We start from the raw sequence: 17,002 nt of genomic DNA, 5'->3' as shown, positions 1-17,002 counted from the left end.
CAGCAGAAGCAAATGTACTGACACGACAGTGCAATCACACTAACACATATCTGAACACTTCAAGATAAAGCTTCAATACAGTATATCGGTTTTCAGTAAGCAAAACCAAGAACAGCTGATGAGTGCAAAATCTATCCACCACTCAAATATTAACAATGTAGCAACTTATTTTACTTTGCTTCTCTTAGATTAAGGTCTATTCATATTCTTCACAGTAGGACAATCATAAAACAAATTTGGTCATAAATGTGCTATTCAGCATATTGTGATTCGCTACAGCACACAATATGCTGTGTGCTGAAAGGACGCTGAAATCTGGAAAGTCGCCATGTACCGGGAAGACCGTTGGTCCGTTATTGCAGAAAGAGGGCACAGTCTGACACGGGTCAACCAAACAGTCACTGATGGAAAAGTTTGTGGAACGGAGCGTGTGGATCTGGCTCAAACCAACCAGCAGAAAGTCACTACAGCTAACCAGAACTTCACACGCCTCAATCAGCCTCCGTGACCCCGTGTTGCTATTAAACACACATAACTGTTGCGTCATCTCCACCGACTGCGTCGCTACGACGCATCGACGATTTGCAGAAATGCCCTTTTTTATTAATGCAAATATTAAGTGCAAGAGGACGATAAAAAATGAACTCCTAAGCATGCACACTCAAACACACACTGTGAAATAATAGCTTAAGTCTAAAGGAAGACTCATCGTGTTCAGACACCTGGATGTCAGTCTGGCCCATTTGCAGGTTATTGCCTTTAGAGATCTTAGAAAGAAATGATGAGGGATTTCAAAACAAAGATCAGCAGCATATTCACAAGAAAGGCAACTTTTGCTATTTTGCAGAAGAGAAATAAGATTTTGTTTGGTTTTTGTCACAGTCAGGAAAATGTGTTTGACATTATATAGCAAACATCAGCTCCAGCAAAGATATGTTGTACTGGAAAATGTGCTTGGCTAGGCTAATTCCTTTTGGCATGCTGCACAGACGTCTTTATGTTTTTATTACTCTACGTGGTAAAGAAAGTTACAAAGCTGTACACCACCTGCCGACCTCTATGAACTTTCGGGCCGTATACCGGATCATTAGAGCACAAAACTAAGTTTTCGACACTTTCCAAAGATTTTTTTCACAGTGTGAACTGGGAGCACAGGCCTGACACACCTGCAGTGGAGGAATTAGTTCATTTTCTGCTAGTTTTCGTATGAAGAAAGGAAAGTAGCGCATCTTCTCTGAAACCTCAGCCTTTGTCTGACTTCTGTTGTTTTTTTTCCCCTAAAGCATATATTTGTTCTGTTGATTTAAATGATTGACATTCAGAAGAAAATGAGTCTTACTCCATGCATCACACATGTAAACTTCCATATAGCAATAATAATAATAAAACAGCACATCTATGATTTTTGTCTTTATTTTCTCTACAGCTAAGGATGTACTGTAATTATTGATCAGTGAATACGTAGCTATAGAGGAGGTATCCATGACGATCAATCGTGTCCTTTGCTCTGTGGAAAGCCTGAAACTGTTCTCCATGCAGAGTGGAAAGCTAGCATTGTTAGCTGATTATCTAAACAAACAATATGCTTAGACAGTCTCTCAGAAATTTTGACTTTACAGTTCATAATTCTCTTATTTTCTCTGATTATTTTTGCAAACGTTTCATGTAGGAGTCCTTAAAAACAACAGTTTAGCTTTAATCCAAATGCATATTCTTCAGAGATTTTCTTTAAATGTTGGAAATTCAGGGGAGAATTTGTCCCTCATTAATCATAAATTATTAACAACAGTTCGTAAAAAGGAAATAATCAAGTGAAATTAAAAAAACCTGACACCCAAAGCAGGCGCACGCTGTGACGGATGACTGATTATAAGTGCTAGACGCATATCAAGTAGAAGATTTAAAAACTTATACATGTTCCCGCTGATATTAATATGGCTTAGTGAACCAGAACTTTATGATTGCTGCTGCTGGGTGAAGCAAAATCCACAGATACCAGCAGACATGGCCAAAAGGATCGAGTGTAAACACCCAACATTCGACCCCCAAATCCTTAAAATATCCCCTCAGTGGTCGGATCTGATCTGGCAGAGCAGGGAAACCAGATCGATGCAATGCAACAGACCAGATCATCAGTCAGAAAAAGTGTAAACATGATGACAATACTGATTATAAGAAGCTAATTGGGTTTACTCTGAGTGTGATGGGCTGAGTATAAAATCTTAGGCGTTAATGAATAATGAGAATAAGGAGAAGGAGGAGGACACCATATGGCTGATATTATTACTGATGAACTCCTGGTAATGCATCACATGGTTCACCCAACCCACATGTTTGAAACAACTTTACAAATCTTACTGTTACAACAGTGACCCATCCACAGTAGTAGAAAAACATCTAAACATGCATTAGTTTTATTGTTTTTTTTACCGCATCTTATTGATCAGAACTCAAAACTACTTCTTATGTTCGCTTGCCTCTGCATTAACTAATGGAAAATAACAAATGCTATTCTGATCATGTGATTTAAAAAAAATAAAAAAAACAACAAAAAAAACAACATAAGCACAACTTGGTCCTAGAAATGTATTTAGTCACCGTGTGTATCCTGATGAGCAGGTAGGTTGAAAGTTGAGTTAGCTAAAGTGCTAAGCAGAGTCTCTTCCAATTTGGTCTTGAAACCCTTGAACTAATCGCTAACAACATTGTGATTAACGCTAATGATGATCTGCAGAGATATTTGGACCCGTCTTGATGATCTGAGCTGCTCATCCAAACACAGGCCAGCTTCAGGACCCCCAGAAGACTCAACCCATGTCTTGCCTGATTATAAACATGTTAGCGACATAAGACAGACCTGCGCAGATTTAGTTTTGTTTCATAATGCTGTTGATGTTTAGTAGATACTTCCTATCTACAAACGCAAATAAAAGATAAGAACCCCAGTGAATGTCTGTAAAGTAGCAGAAAGCAGGACTTTGGGGAACTCTTCTCCTGAGTCTACCCCAATGAAAACAATTTTACAGCTGATAAATTAAAGTAAAAAATGTGCAGAGGCCCTTAAAGCAAAACCATTTCACACCCCCCCTCTTCGTCTCAGTCTCTAAATTTAAGCTAAAAGCCCTAGCAGCCCCTGTAGAGTTTGTGGAGAGAGCCACAGTATCTCCACCAGTTTGTACTGGCAGTACCCCATCCAAAACCCAAACAGCACATCGGTAACATGGTGCCTGCCCAGCAGCACCCGGCTGAGCCCCACCAAGCCCACCCACAGCAAGACCAGGACCCTGAGCGGCGCAGCCAGCACCAGGTGGGCCAGCAGGAAGCGGCCACACATGGCGGCTCGGGTGGCGTGGCCGGAGGGGAAGGAGTAGCGGTCCACGGAGAAAGTGGCAAACATGTCCATTTGGTTGTGAGCCGGCCGACGCCGACGTACCACCGCTTTGACCGCGCCGACCAGGATGATGTCCAGCAGAAGGCCTGTGGGAGAGAAGAAGACACGGAGGAATATCACAACACTGCAGCACCAAAAGGAGGACTACCTCTATGTTACTAACAATTATTTTAATCTAACAATTATTCTGATGATTAATCGGATAAAAAAAACAGCACAGTCTACAGATTTTTTATAGTGTTAGAAATACATTAATGATGCAAAGAATCAAATACTTCAATTGCTTTTTGAAATAAGAAAATCAGCATTTTATATTACCTAAACTCCATAGCATTCCTTTAGTAAATCTAAACCAGGTGAAGCTAAAACTTACAGACTTCTGTGTAAAACTTATTTACAGACAAAGGTGTTTTTATTGTAAAGGCAAAACATATAGATTTTTTTGTACAGTTTTGGCTTAATTACTGCCATGAATATGTTGTTTTTTTCACCTAGTGGCCATTTTTTGAGTCTGTACACTCAAGTTAATGATTAATAATTTACTAAATTAGTTGACGATTAATTGTTTCAGCCCTACTCTACATACAGATTGCACATAAGATTAGTGAAGCCCATCAAACTTTAGTCCTGCAGACATCATTGTCTTGGCGCCATCTGGTGGCTATGTGAAGAAAGTGCATGAGTCTCAGAACTGACATTTGCTCAAATCTGACAACGCGCAATTTTCACTCCAAGTTTATTCATCTTAATCAAGTTTCCAGACTCAGTTAATGCTTGCTGACCCTCAGAAGAGTCTGTATTACCTCATCAGAAACATGTGACATGATTAAACCTCAGAGCGCCTCCTCCTCAGTCCTCCTGGAATCAAGTTTTCCAACACAGACTTGACCTAAAACTAAAATTACATGTGCTACTAATAACATTGCCTAATGGCTTTACTCCAAGTGTCCTAATAAGTCCACACAGTATGAGAGACCCATGCATTTTTAAAGTTAATCTCACTAACATTAACAGGTTTCTCAAAGGTCAGTTTGCCTATTCCCCATTTCATACTTCTGGAGTCCTCTCCCACGAGGGAGTTTTGAACAAACCGTGCATCATTTCGGACCAACAAACGGGATGTTTCTGTGCTCCAGAACTTTAGATTTTCCACTCTGCAAGTAGAAGGCGGTAAATCGTGTTCAGTGAAATGCGAGTTGAAGCTGCCAAATGAGTATTTGAAGCAAAAGCCATTTAGAAATGACAGGAAACAAAACGGGGTCAGGTCAAAACTGTCGATGACAACGAAGCGTAAACCTCTAAAATAACCCGGCACCAACAACCACATCCTAGCCTGCTGGGTAAAAGTCTTCAGTGTGAACCGAGCCGATGTTTACTTCTCATGTTAACGAACGCAGACTGTAGATATTGTTTAATGTAAAAACCAGCTAATGTGGCGACAGTGCACTTTAATGTTAGACCATGATGCTGCAGAAATGTTCCCAGTAAGTAAAAGGGAATAAAACCATCAGCTCTGATTAGAAGAGCTTTTAAGACACGCCTGCTGTTTGGGAGGATTTATGTCCGCCAGCAACAGGGTGCTAAAAAATGAATGCAACTCCAGGGCGACTGCCAAAATCTGCTGGGAAACCACCCAGAAGAATAGATTTTAGGAAAATGCTAATGAAAACAAGCATTTCTCATCACATCATAAGCAGCACATTCAAATGCTTGGCTTCATTTGTTCTAAATTATTTGATTTTTCTCTTTTTAAAGGTCTAATGTTTTAGAATTTGGCAAAAACTTTTCAGTAAAAATAAAATTAATCTGTCAGTCACTAATCCTAAACTTGAGTCCTGTGGATAATTTTTTTTAATTGGTGCTATATTTAATTCACATCTTACTATGGTATTTTTTGTTACCAGAAGGAAATTGTGAAAATTCAGCCGATTTCCTCATCAGTAAAATACACTTCCTGTGTAGTTTAGAGATGATTTTATTTTGCTTTGAATGACTTTTAAAATCATTACTGGTCGTGGTAACAACACATATTTATATTTATATTTGAAATTCTTACAAGCCTCGTGTCTTCTAGTTATCAGAATCAACTTTATTTTCCAAGTTTGTGGGTACAAACAAGGAATTAGACCTTGTTTTTTTTATTGCTCATGGTCTAATCAAAGTAAAGTTGTAAGAACATTTAGGGGGATGAGTATGAACAACATCAGTATTTACAAGAGAGTAGGAGTACTTTTACTTTAACTATCTTGATTTAAAACACTATGAATGAACTAAATGAATACTTATTTAATTTCTGCTAATTCATTTTAATACCAGCCAATAAATGCAGAGTTTACTTGCTTCTCACTTTTTCCATTCTTTCTAATATTTGTGGTTTTATTTTTTAGTTTCATCAGCACCTATCTGGTTTAGAAATGTTATGCTTCCCTTTATCAGAATCTCATTTAAACCCAGTTGTTTCCTGTGTACATGTTGGATTTTCGCTTATGTGACGCACTCCCCTGCTTCCCCCTTATTTAAGTGCTTCACAAAGGTGAAAAGCATCCCAACTCAAGATCTGAATTAATGTAAAAAATAAAATAAAATAAAAAAGCTGGCAAATTTCAGGGGTTTTTTTTTATCAGAAAAACCTTTGGTTGTTTTGTATAACCCTGTTGTTCTCCATGAAATATTTCAGAATCCTGTGTCAGGTGGTGCTTCCACATACAAAGGAAAACATTATGATTGTGACGGGCAGCATCACTCACTTATAGCGAGGATTATGCAAGATGTGGAGGCGGGAGGATGCAGAGAAAAGCAGGGCTATTATGCAGATATGTGGATTAGCACTGAGCCCAGTTATTGTGTTGTTTACAATAATGAACGCATGACGGAGCGCATTTACCCATGAGCAGGTTGAGCATGACTTCCTGTCCTGCAGCACTGTCGCTCTTGTACATGGAGTAAGCAGCGCCTGCCAGCCACGGGATGCCGTGTCCGGATACCTCGATCAGCTTCATCAAGGGGCGCGCGCTGCCCCACGACGCGTCCTCGAAGGCGCACACGCTGAGGCGCTTGGAGAGCCAAAGGTCGATGGCGAGCAGGGAGCTGAGCGAGATGCCGATGAGGGACGGGTTGAGCCGTATGCCGTCCTCCTCGGGTGGCCCCTGACCGCTCGCCGAGCCCGTGGAGGAGCCGGAGCCTCGGCGGCGCGAGGGGCTCTCCGAGGCCCGGAGGCGAGCGGTGGTCGGGTCGGAGCCCTGTCGCTGGAGCAGGTGCGGCGGGGAGGAGCGGTTCAGCGGCTTGGTCAGAGACACGAAGTCGAAGTTACTGCCGAGCACCGGGCTGCCATCTCTGCGACCGGCGTTTTTAGCCTTTGGCGAAGGCATTTCCTGTTTTATGCTTTAGTAAGCCGTCCACTCAAGAAAAAAAGGTTACATAAACGATAAATGAAAAATGTCAGCCGCTTTGTGAAGGTGTTCGCTCCTTTAGCTCATCTGTTGATGATTCCTGTCACGTCCGGGTACCTTGAAGCGAACCGCCATATTTGTTGCTCTTTACGCAGAGCACCCTGGGAAATTGAGTCTTCTTTCGTGTTTGTTACATTGTTCTGGTTGGCCCTTACGCTACGGAGCCCCTTAGGGGACATGGGGATTTCCCCCCCCCCCTTTTTGCGTTACATTTTGCGAGGTAACGCAAAAGGTTTGTGTTCCCTCGCATTAATGTACTGATTAGTTAATGCGGCATAACTGAGTACTGAAAGTCTTTCTTACGGTGTCGGTGGCCATTGTAAGGATTTCGTGAGGTTTTTACATACGTTAATGTCTCGTTGTGAAATATCTGAAGTTTTATATCTTTATCTTTAGGATAGAAATGCATCACAAACCTATTATATAAATAGAAACTTCCCGTAAGTGGGAAAGACGAAAAAATACATCAAAACTATTTGGAGTAAAATTATTATTGCGGGGTAAAAACTCATCCTACAGTTTTGATTGTGTCTCTTTTGTGTTGGTAGACTGAATGGTTTAGAGGGCCGTTTTTGTGTGCAGCTTGATCTCAACCTGACACAAACAGACATAAAAATGCAGTGAATAAATTAAAATTAAATAACAGCATTTGCAGTCATTTGATAGTTTTCAGGTTGGCCCAACATTGTCTTAATTAAAAATCCAAACATTCTGATAATCCTTTTCTCTGCTTTTTTTATGTCTTGCACTCAATAAACCAACATTGGACATATGGAAAACAAATCTGAAGGAAATTGGTTCCACTAACCACACAGATGAAACAGAACAAATGAGTGTTTTATCTGGCTAAGCGGAATATGTTTTCCTAGGAAATGTTTTCTTTCCTAGGAAAGCAAACAGCTCAGCGGTAAACACAAAAAACAGGATAGAAATGCATCACAAACCTATTATATAAACATGGTCATCACATGGTATGCAGTAATAAAAATACAAAGTGTTGGTCAATAATTATAAATCTGTAAATCCCAGTGAGCCCCATGTTTAGATTCTTAATTCATAGTACTTCTGTATTCTTTTTGAAACAGGGACATCTTTTGGTGTTTTCGATGATGCAAAGTAATTGAGATAGAACAAAAGCATTGAAACCACAGTGAACATCCAAACCATCAACAATGACTAACTTCCTCTGCCTCTTCACAGCTTGATGTTGTGGTATTTTGTGATGATTTGCTGTGCTTATTTTCCATCAGGAGTTTTTGATTTTGGCCAAAAAATTCCGTTTTGCTCTCATCTGGCCAGAACACCTTGTTTTACAAGTTTACTGCACATACATTTTTATGGTTTGTCAAACTGTAAATAGGACTTATGATTTTTTTTTAACAATGGCTTTATTTTCATTTCCTCAAAGTCTGCATTTGTGCAGTGCAAAATAAATAGTTGCCTTGTCTGATTAATGATCTTGTCCACCCTGTGGGATTACATAACACACAGGTGGCTTCTGAAAGGAGGTTCGTGTACTAGACTTCACTTGGGGAAACTCAATAGAGAGGGCTGTATACAATGCATGCCACATTTTCAGATTTTGATTTGAAAATATTTTTCAAAACCTTGTTGCATTTCACTCCACTGTTGATCACTACTTTGCTTTGGTCTGCCGCAAAAAACAAACAAACAACAACAACAAAAAACACACTAGCACAAATTTTGTCGTTATAGAAAATGTGTAAAAGTTGACGATGTTTGATTAAAGGAAAATTACAGCTTTTTTCTTCGCTATCACTAAAACTATCACTAAAAATGCCTTCACATAAAACTCACTTTGAATTAATTTGAAATATTTCTTCACCATTGTGAGTGCCAATGTCTTTTTCTCTGCACATTTATAACAAAACAAAATTATGACATTTTATACATAAAATGCTTCTTTCTCTTACTTTTTTTTGTATTTGTATAGTTTATATGATCCATACTAGTGAAAGATGAAAAGAAGATAAATAATGACGAATTTAACGCCTCTTTTCTAATTGGTCAGCGGTCTACAGCGCGTTATTTTAACCACGCCCCCTTTTCCGGGTTCATTCATGCTGCCCTGATCCGCTATCGCAGTGCCTGCTGCTTCTCTTCCAGGTCTGTCAGCCTTTTACTTCAGCTTGTGAGCTTCAGCTTAGACCCAACCATGCCTGGGATTCTGCTGGGAGAATTGTTTCCAAACTTTGAGGCGGACACGACCTCCGGAAGGATTAAATTTCACGATTTTCTGGGCGACTCGTAAGTGCGCACGCTCGGAAGAGCTCTACCTCTAACCATAACTTCTCAATTTTCTACATCTTTGAGTAACAGTGTAACATGTGGTGAAAGCCTGCTCTCTAGAGTGAGGAGTAGAAAGTTAGGACATTGCAGTAGATTAATTCTGAATGTAGTTTTATTGTGTTTATCCGACTCCGTAAGACTCCACAGTTAAGTGATGCCAGCTGGCTGCAATAAGCAGGATGCATAACTTGAATCATTTACCTGTAATCTTTATTTTACATGTTTCACTGAGCGCAGAACTAATTTAAAGCCTCAAAAACAGACAAATTTATGAAATTCATATAAAAAAAACATACCTTGAGGCTTGATTGTTCAAAAATGGTGTTGATTTGGTGGGACTGCATGTTTTTGCTCATGCTGCGTAAAGGTGCATGATCTTTTTAGATGTTTTCTTTCTAATAAAACTGATAAATTTTGACCAAACAGGAAAAACCTGTTGTCACCAACCTCTAAATTCAAATTTTGTGGATTTCTTTTCCTCCTGCTGACACCACGCAGATGAACGCATGTGCTGGACACTAACTCATTCCTTTCTCACTGTGGGAATAGTTGTTGGACTGGGAGAGGCAGTCATCTGTTAAAGCTGCGTCCTGGATTTTCTAGCCTCCTGTTATGCTTCTCATCGATTAAGATTGTTCCTGCTCGGTGCACGTGGAAGCTCGAATCCCTGGAAAACGCAGGACAAAGCCCATTTTGAATAATTTGTTGTTAGAACCTGCTCCAGAGGGCATGGGGGAGGGGGGAAGGTGGTGTGATTCTGGCCAGCTAGACATCAGGTGATCCTCATACCGCCTGGGGCGAGGGGTTTTTCTGTTCCCCTTTTACTGCATGTGACGCCAAATCAAAAGAAACAATGTGATGTTTTGCTTTTGATGTCTGCCATAGCTTTCTCATTTTCTTAACTTATGTTGCTCTTATCAACACTTCAGGGGATTTGTGAATAATAAATCCAGAAAGCATGTGCCCCTCAGCCTGAGGTACCCAAACATGTGACTAGAATGAGGTGCACTGACCTTTCAGGCTTTACTGAGGTCCAATTGTTAATAGCATGTGCTCTTAAAATCATGTGTTCCTGAGTTAAGCTTGACGTAGAGACGATGGATTTTATTTGTTTTTTTTTTTTCCTGCAGGTGGGGTATCTTGTTTTCCCACCCGGCGGATTACACTCCCGTCTGCACCACCGAGCTCGCACGTGCCGCCAAGCTCACCGATGAGTTCAAGAAGCGCGGCGTGAAGATGATCGCCCTGTCCATCGACAGCGTTGAGGATCACAAGAACTGGAGCAAGGTGAAGCACACCAACTAGAGTGCTTGTGGATCGACCTATGACGATCAGTAGTCGTTTGCACTCTAGTGGCGTTGTTGCCTGAAATCCTCATGACTAGGGGAAGCAGGATTATTTTAATAAACCTCAAACTGAATCAGGGATTTGAGCATTTTATTGACGTTTTGTGCTCATTGACTTTTATTTTTGGTTCAAAGTCCAATCATTTCACCCGTAGAGACACTCCTCTAGTTCATGAATGTTTATTAGTCAATAAAACACGTTTTACTATTTCTGGTGGGTAAATCAATTTTCTTAAATTAGAAATATTTTAGAAGAAGCTAAGGGAGGTTTAGTTTAATCCATGTGAAGGCTCACGGCCAGTGGAGTTAAACATTAGCGCTTGAGCACGTCCCAACTAGAAGCGCAGCAAGCAGAGGTTGGAATCATCCAGTTTTTTCTTGCTTGCTAATCTGCACCCAAAGAACATTTTTGTTTCCCTCCTCCACCTCCCCCCTTCTATTCATTTTATTTATATGGACCTAATCACATGTAATCACAAGCCACTTTACAAAGAGGGGGGAAGAAAAAGTTATGCAATCCAATCATGCATGAATTCCAAAAGATTCCAGTTGTCAAACAATGTTTCAAGTTTATTACTCTAATCTGTTAAAAGGTTTTCTGAGATTGCTCAGTCATTGACTTGCAGCATTCGCTCCTCTCTCTGGGATGAGTGCGTCACGGCAGGAGAAAATCCCGTATGTTTGAGAAGACGGAGCGTACTTGTTTAAAAAAAGAAACGGAAACACTGATTGTAGAGAACTTTCTATGTCGCAGAGGTGTAAGAAGTTAATGGCAGCAGTGGCTCCTTTAGTGGCTTCATCTAGGAGAGAAGCACATCTTTAACAGATAAGTGTAGTGCCAATTTTCAAGCTTGTAGGATGACATCAGGTGATCCTCATACACATTAGTCACAGCAAAAGTTCAGCGAATAGCTTTATTTAGAAGAGATGCATGGTTAAACACTGACAGTCATGCCAAGTATGATTAAAGGATAATGCTCAATTGTTGGCAGCACTTGAACCTGGTTTTGGCTTTGTAGTTTTAAAAGTAACCGTCTGCCTCATGGAGCTGGTTCTTGCCTCCCATTCTACTTTTTCAAATTCTCTGGACCAGCAGTAAAGCTGCAGACTGAGAGCGAAGTGCTCTGTTGGGAACATATGCACCAATCGGATCTCTGATGTATGAGGGAGCCTGATTATTAAGGGCTCTTTATGAGAGAGGGGGAGGATCCCCATTCCCATTCCTGATTGCAAACAATTAGAGAAGTCCAGCTGTAACGTAACTAATGCATAGTCTAGTTTTTGCAGCATCAGTCGTGGACAAGATATTTAATGCCAACCAAATCAATGGACTTGCAAAACAGTTTTTTTTCCTTCACTTTATTTTTCAATGATTGTGTCTTGTCAGAATTTAAAAGCAGAAAAATTAGTCAACCAGGTTTTTACATCTTCATGCCTGTAGTCTACCTAACGGATCGGATTTATGGATGAATATAGCTGAGTGTCATCAGCACAGGTGGAGATAAGAGTAAAGAGAATTGCTCCAAGCACTGAACCCTGTGGGACTCCACAAATGGACTGTGAAGAAGATTTGATTTGTATCAACAAACTGGAATCTGTCAGACAAATAAACCTGCTTAGTGGTTGTTCCCCGAGTCCCTATAGCATGTTCAAGTCTTTCTAAAAGAATATTGTTTGGCTGTTTTGAAAGCAGCACTGGGCTCTAAAAAGACCAGAACAGATACAAGTCCATTATATCAACAAATTGGCATGTCATTAGCAACTTTCACCTGTGCTATTGTTTAAAAAAAAAAAAAAAAAAAAAAAATCAAAATTAACCACTCCCACTATTTTCAGTTCCTGAAAGGGTTAATAACCAGCATCCCTTTTTTTATGGCATTTTTGGAGTTGATTGAAAACTGTTGCTTCTATCAAAGAACTGCTGTACTTTTTAGTTTCTCTTTAATGTGTTTTTATCTTAAAACTAGAACCAAAATCAGCCTGACCAGTGCACCTCTAGCTACAGTGACGCTGTAGAAAACTCTTCCGGCTGTAGCTCTAAGTAATGTGTAAAGCATAATGTGTCTGACCCCCTGTTACAGGATGTGATGGCGTATGCCAATGAGGCCGGCAGCCCTCTGCCTTTCCCCATCATCGCCGACGAAAAGCGAGAACTGTCGGTCCAGCTGGGCATGCTGGACCCCGATGAGAGGAACAAGGCTGGACTTCCCCTGACCGCTCGCTGCGTAAGAATCCCGCTTTCTGCCTGGTTTCAATAACGAATCAAAGCTAAAATTCAAGTTTGAGCTTTTTCTCTGGATTAAAATTGACATCAGATTATTTAAAAAAAAAAAAAGGTAATTCAGTGCATCAAATCTGAAAACATCCACTTGTTCAGGCCACAAGCAATGACCCAGGATGTTCTCTGATGCACGTTGTGTAGACGGAGGTAATACTGTAATTCCTTCTTCTTCTGTTTGATTCAAGACTCCAACCTCTGCAGGTCCACAGAGAACATGATGCAGTTTTTGAACAGAACATTTTACAGAAATGAAGTTGTATGTGTTATACTCCTACATGGAATGGGATTTCAGTGTTTGTGAGGCTCTGGTTAAGTTTTTAAAATGGCATTGGGGAAAGACAAGTCCAGATTTTTTTCCCCCCCGCTTCCTTTCTTGTGTCCTTCCTTCTTTTCTTTCCTCATTTATCCTACCTAGCTCCTCTTTTCCTTATCTACCTCCCTCCTTCCTTTCCTAGTGTTCTACATCTCTACATTTAAACACTCTGTTAGCCTTTATATTCTCAGGGCATTGACTGGTTGAGAGGCAATACTTTCTTGGTCTTGCTCTCTGAGACAAAATTCAAACATAATCTTTATTCCTTTCAGGTGTTTGTGATCGGCCCGGACAAGAAGCTGAAGCTGTCCATCCTCTACCCTGCCACCACCGGGAGGAACTTTGACGAGATCCTCAGAGTCATCGACTCTCTGCAGCTGACGGCACAGAAGAAGGTGGCCACGCCCGTCGACTGGAAGGTACGAAGTTCAAATTACGAACACACAGTCTCAGCACTGTCCCAGTCATGACACGCTACTTATTTTTTAATCATGTGATGTGACAAACCATTGCCTTCTTTTTAATTTATGTATTTACTTCTTAATTTATTTTTTGCTTTGTTTTATTTCTTATTAGCCTGGTGAGAAAGTCATGGTCGTTCCTTCACTTCCCGATTCTGAAGCCACCGCTCTCTTCCCCAACGGAGTAACAACCAAAGAGATGCCTTCTGGGAAAAAGTACCTGCGCTACACTCAGATCTGAAGACAAAGAAATGCAAACCAAATTAAAAAAATATATACATCGCTGCTTTATGCTTTTTGCATGTAGACACGTAGAGGTTCTGTGACCGACCACTAGATGTCCTCCTCCAACCTTCAAACGTAAAGCTTTTATTCTGTCGCTGCAGAGCTGTACTCTGCCAGTAGATGGCGCTGAGCGCACACGTTACCTCAAACATGGAATAGAAACATCCTATTGTTGGAGTGAAAGAAGCGACTTGTTATAAACGACTAAGAACAAGAAGTATCATGGACTGAGATTACTATTTACACTCGAAGCCACATCTAAGAATGACAAAAACAGGTTAATTTCAGAGCCGATATCCACTTTCATTCATTGCACGTATAGGATGCAATCAACTTTCTCTCATCATGTTCTTTCTCTTTTTGCCAAATAAACACTCTTTGAAACAAACGCCTCTGTATGCGTTATCGTTCCTGAGTTTTGCTTGGCAACTACGAGCATGAAGAGCTCTCAAATGCTGACATAAGGATGAAACTTCAAACCGCCCCTTGACTTTTCACTTAAAAGGTGATGAGTTTTTATGAAGCGCCACAATAAATACAATAATATAGTTGCATTTTAAATGCTCATTTCTCACATACCCTCTCTAAACTCTGCGTTCACTCCGAAAGAATAACTTAAAGTAGGGGGGGAAATGCCGCCATCTTGAATTGTGATATTTTTTTTAGTTTCTCCCTCCCCTCCATTAATCATCCCCTGACCTCTCAGGTTTATCTTGTGAACCCTTAGAGGAGTCTGACCTCCGGGGCTAAGAAGAAGCATACTCCGGACATTGTCACTTACAGACATTATTCTCTAGAGGAAAATTTGGTTTTAAGGCTTTCACACATTTTTTTTTTCCTGTGGAGAATGCTGTAACATTTTTACATATAGGCCTAAAATTTTTGTCGTCTTCTAATCAACTTTGGCATGATTAGCTGACGCATATGAACTCTGTTGAATTACTTTTTAAGGCAATTAGTTGCACTAGATTTGATTTAGATTCATCAGACTATAGGCATTCTGCACCTAGAATATGTTTTACTGGAAAAAGATAAAAAAAAAAAAAAGTCATATAGCATAAATTTCTTTCCAGTTCACTATCGTTTCTGCCTGGTTTATCACATAATAATCCAATAAAGTATATCAAAGTACAAGGTGGAAATGTTATGGAACGTGTAAAACTTAATGGTATTTTTGTGCAGTGCTGCACGCTCATGAAGAATCCCAACGCCTCCCAGCAAGCTGGCTTTATCACTACACAGGACACCGAAGCCAGGATTGGGGTGTCTGTTTCTTCTTTGGGTTATTCAGCTGTCAAAACTGCAGAGCTGGGGATCATATTAACTCCTTTAGTCCAAAGGTGAACACTCATCTTACACACCCGCACATTCACCATGAGGACAAAAGGGAAAGATGAGCGAGGTGGGAGTCACAAGGTGTTCGGGGTCCGGTGAAATAATACTCGGCTCCCTTTTACTCCTGCGAACTGGAATTTTGTTTTTACCTTTTCCCTCTTCAGCAAAGATCAATAGGAGTTTCATCCTATGATGAACTTAAGTAAGGATTTACATGTTCACGAAGTCGATGCCTCTCCTCTCCCTTCTCCGGTGGCTGCATCGTCCCCAGGAGTCATCCAAAATAACAGACACACCGCACTGATCAAATGCATTTCTCAAATTCCTGACCACAATGGCTTGTGCCAGAGCATGAGAACTGCTTTGGATGTCAGACTTTGGCTTAATTAGCCAGTACCAATCCCCCCCTTCACCTCCCCGCGTCTCCCATCACGCTGTTCATCTGTCACCCCTTCACTTTCTTGGCTCACTCCACCTTCCTTCATCCAAACTACTCTGTGTAATTCGACACCGATCCCAATCCAGGCCTCACGAGGCAAAACACACACACACACCCCGTACCAGCTGTTGGTCTTTTTCTCTCTTTTGGCTACACAATGCACACAGATACGGAGCGGAGGGTTTTTGGTGTCTCAATTCTCCAAATTGGTTCTCAAGAAATGATCAGATCCGAAATGTTGCAAACTAGTTATGAGTGTATGAATAAAAACTCTTAAAAGAATATTTTAAAGTTTTGACTTTGTCAGAAAAATGTGGTTATCTAAATACGGTGATGATGACGTGCTGCCCAGAGCACCTTCTCAGACATGTTCAATGTGTTTAGTAATTGCTTAATGAAGGCATTTCATAATGTTGATCGTTGCTGCGATGATTGGGTCTAACCAGTGATTAAAAGTCATCCATGTTGGAAAAATCCATCAGTGCAAAATATCTATAACATTGAATTAAGCAGTTTCCATGTTCTGATGGCATTAGACGAATTAATGTGTAAATAAAACACAGTTGTCCTGCTGAAAGGTCTGTGCTCCTCCATAGTGACCATGGACCCCTTGGCTTCCTCTCTGATTAACACACTTCCTCCTCCTTGGTCGTCATGACGATGCTTATTCTCTGACAAACAACTGGATTTATTCTGAAATCAAATTAATCTCCTTAAGAAATAAATGACTTTTGAAGTCAATAGGTGCTAAAGCAAAGGGAGCTGATAAGTATGGACCACACTTTCCAGATTTCTTTTACTTATAGAACATTTCTTCACTACTTTGTATTGATTTGTCACATCGAATTCTTACACAAACAAAATGATACCAAGTATTTTAGGTCTAGTTTCTAGCGCAAATATCTTCATACACTTCAAATAAGACGATATTAAATTACAAGTAGTGACTTTTCAGCAAGACATGGAAGCTTGTATTATGTAAATAATTCCTTAATATTGATAAAAAGTATTAGTTCTATAACATAACTAGTAGTTATATTAGCTGTGGCAGATTATTTCACTTAAAACTAGTTCTACTTCTTCAATATTAAGGAATTACTGACTTAAAACAAGCTCCTATTTCTTGCTGAAAAGTTACTTGTAAGTTAGTTTTGTCTTATTGCAACTGCACTAAGATATTTGCACTAGAAACTAGACCCAAAATACTTGGTAGGATTTTGTATTTTTGCAGTGAAGTTCCAGAGTTTTGAATGCTTTTTCCAAAGCAGTGTGGTATAACTTTAATCCTTCTGACATAAGAACTGAATTTATTACGTTATTTACCTTTCGGGGGGGAAATACTGAATAAGCATAATCCCTTAAATGTCAAACTACTCCCTTAAAAGAGTTGTG

The 17,002-nt window shown here is 40.1% G+C and overlaps 2 protein-coding genes across 2 annotated transcripts; one reads left to right on the top strand and one right to left on the bottom strand.

Annotated features, from left to right (window-relative positions):
- Nucleotides 1–1,274: 1,274 nt before the first annotated feature.
- plpp6 (phospholipid phosphatase 6) lies at nucleotides 1,275–6,992 on the bottom strand. The gene is made up of 2 exons (XM_007550564.2): nucleotides 6,276–6,992; nucleotides 1,275–3,477 (listed from the first exon to the last, which is right to left on the bottom strand). Exons 1-2 carry the CDS (start codon nucleotides 6,757–6,759, stop codon nucleotides 3,110–3,112), a joined length of 852 nt encoding a protein of 283 aa, XP_007550626.1. The 5' UTR covers nucleotides 6,760–6,992; the 3' UTR covers nucleotides 1,275–3,109.
- Nucleotides 6,993–8,903: 1,911 nt separating this feature from the next.
- prdx6 (peroxiredoxin 6) lies at nucleotides 8,904–14,224 on the top strand. Its single transcript, XM_007550563.1, has 5 exons — nucleotides 8,904–9,108; nucleotides 10,281–10,437; nucleotides 12,578–12,721; nucleotides 13,363–13,509; nucleotides 13,667–14,224. Exons 1-5 carry the CDS (start codon nucleotides 9,017–9,019, stop codon nucleotides 13,790–13,792), a joined length of 666 nt encoding a protein of 221 aa, XP_007550625.1. The 5' UTR covers nucleotides 8,904–9,016; the 3' UTR covers nucleotides 13,793–14,224.
- Nucleotides 14,225–17,002: the final 2,778 nt, after the last annotated feature.

This window comes from Poecilia formosa, unplaced genomic scaffold (genome assembly GCF_000485575.1).
Source record: "Poecilia formosa unplaced genomic scaffold, Poecilia_formosa-5.1.2 Scaffold37, whole genome shotgun sequence".
Classification (NCBI taxonomy): domain Eukaryota; kingdom Metazoa; phylum Chordata; class Actinopteri; order Cyprinodontiformes; family Poeciliidae; genus Poecilia; species Poecilia formosa.
Note: the sequence above shows the minus strand (reverse complement) of the source record. Positions and strands in the feature narration are given on the sequence as shown.

Bases quoted from the DNA above. Each gene is read 5' to 3' on its own strand.
- plpp6 (XM_007550564.2), bottom strand. From the start codon at position 6,759: ATGCCTTCGCCAAAGGCTAAAAACGCCGGTCGCAGAGATGGCAGCCCG. The intron at 3,478-6,275 runs GTAAATGCGCTC...TCTCTCCCACAG, and splicing joins CATGCTCAACCTGCTCATGG to GCCTTCTGCTGGACATCATC.
- prdx6 (XM_007550563.1), top strand. From the start codon at position 9,017: ATGCCTGGGATTCTGCTGGGAGAATTGTTTCCAAACTTTGAGGCGGAC. The intron at 9,109-10,280 runs GTAAGTGCGCAC...TTTTTCCTGCAG, and splicing joins CACGATTTTCTGGGCGACTC to GTGGGGTATCTTGTTTTCCC. The intron at 13,510-13,666 runs GTACGAAGTTCA...ATTTCTTATTAG, and splicing joins CCACGCCCGTCGACTGGAAG to CCTGGTGAGAAAGTCATGGT.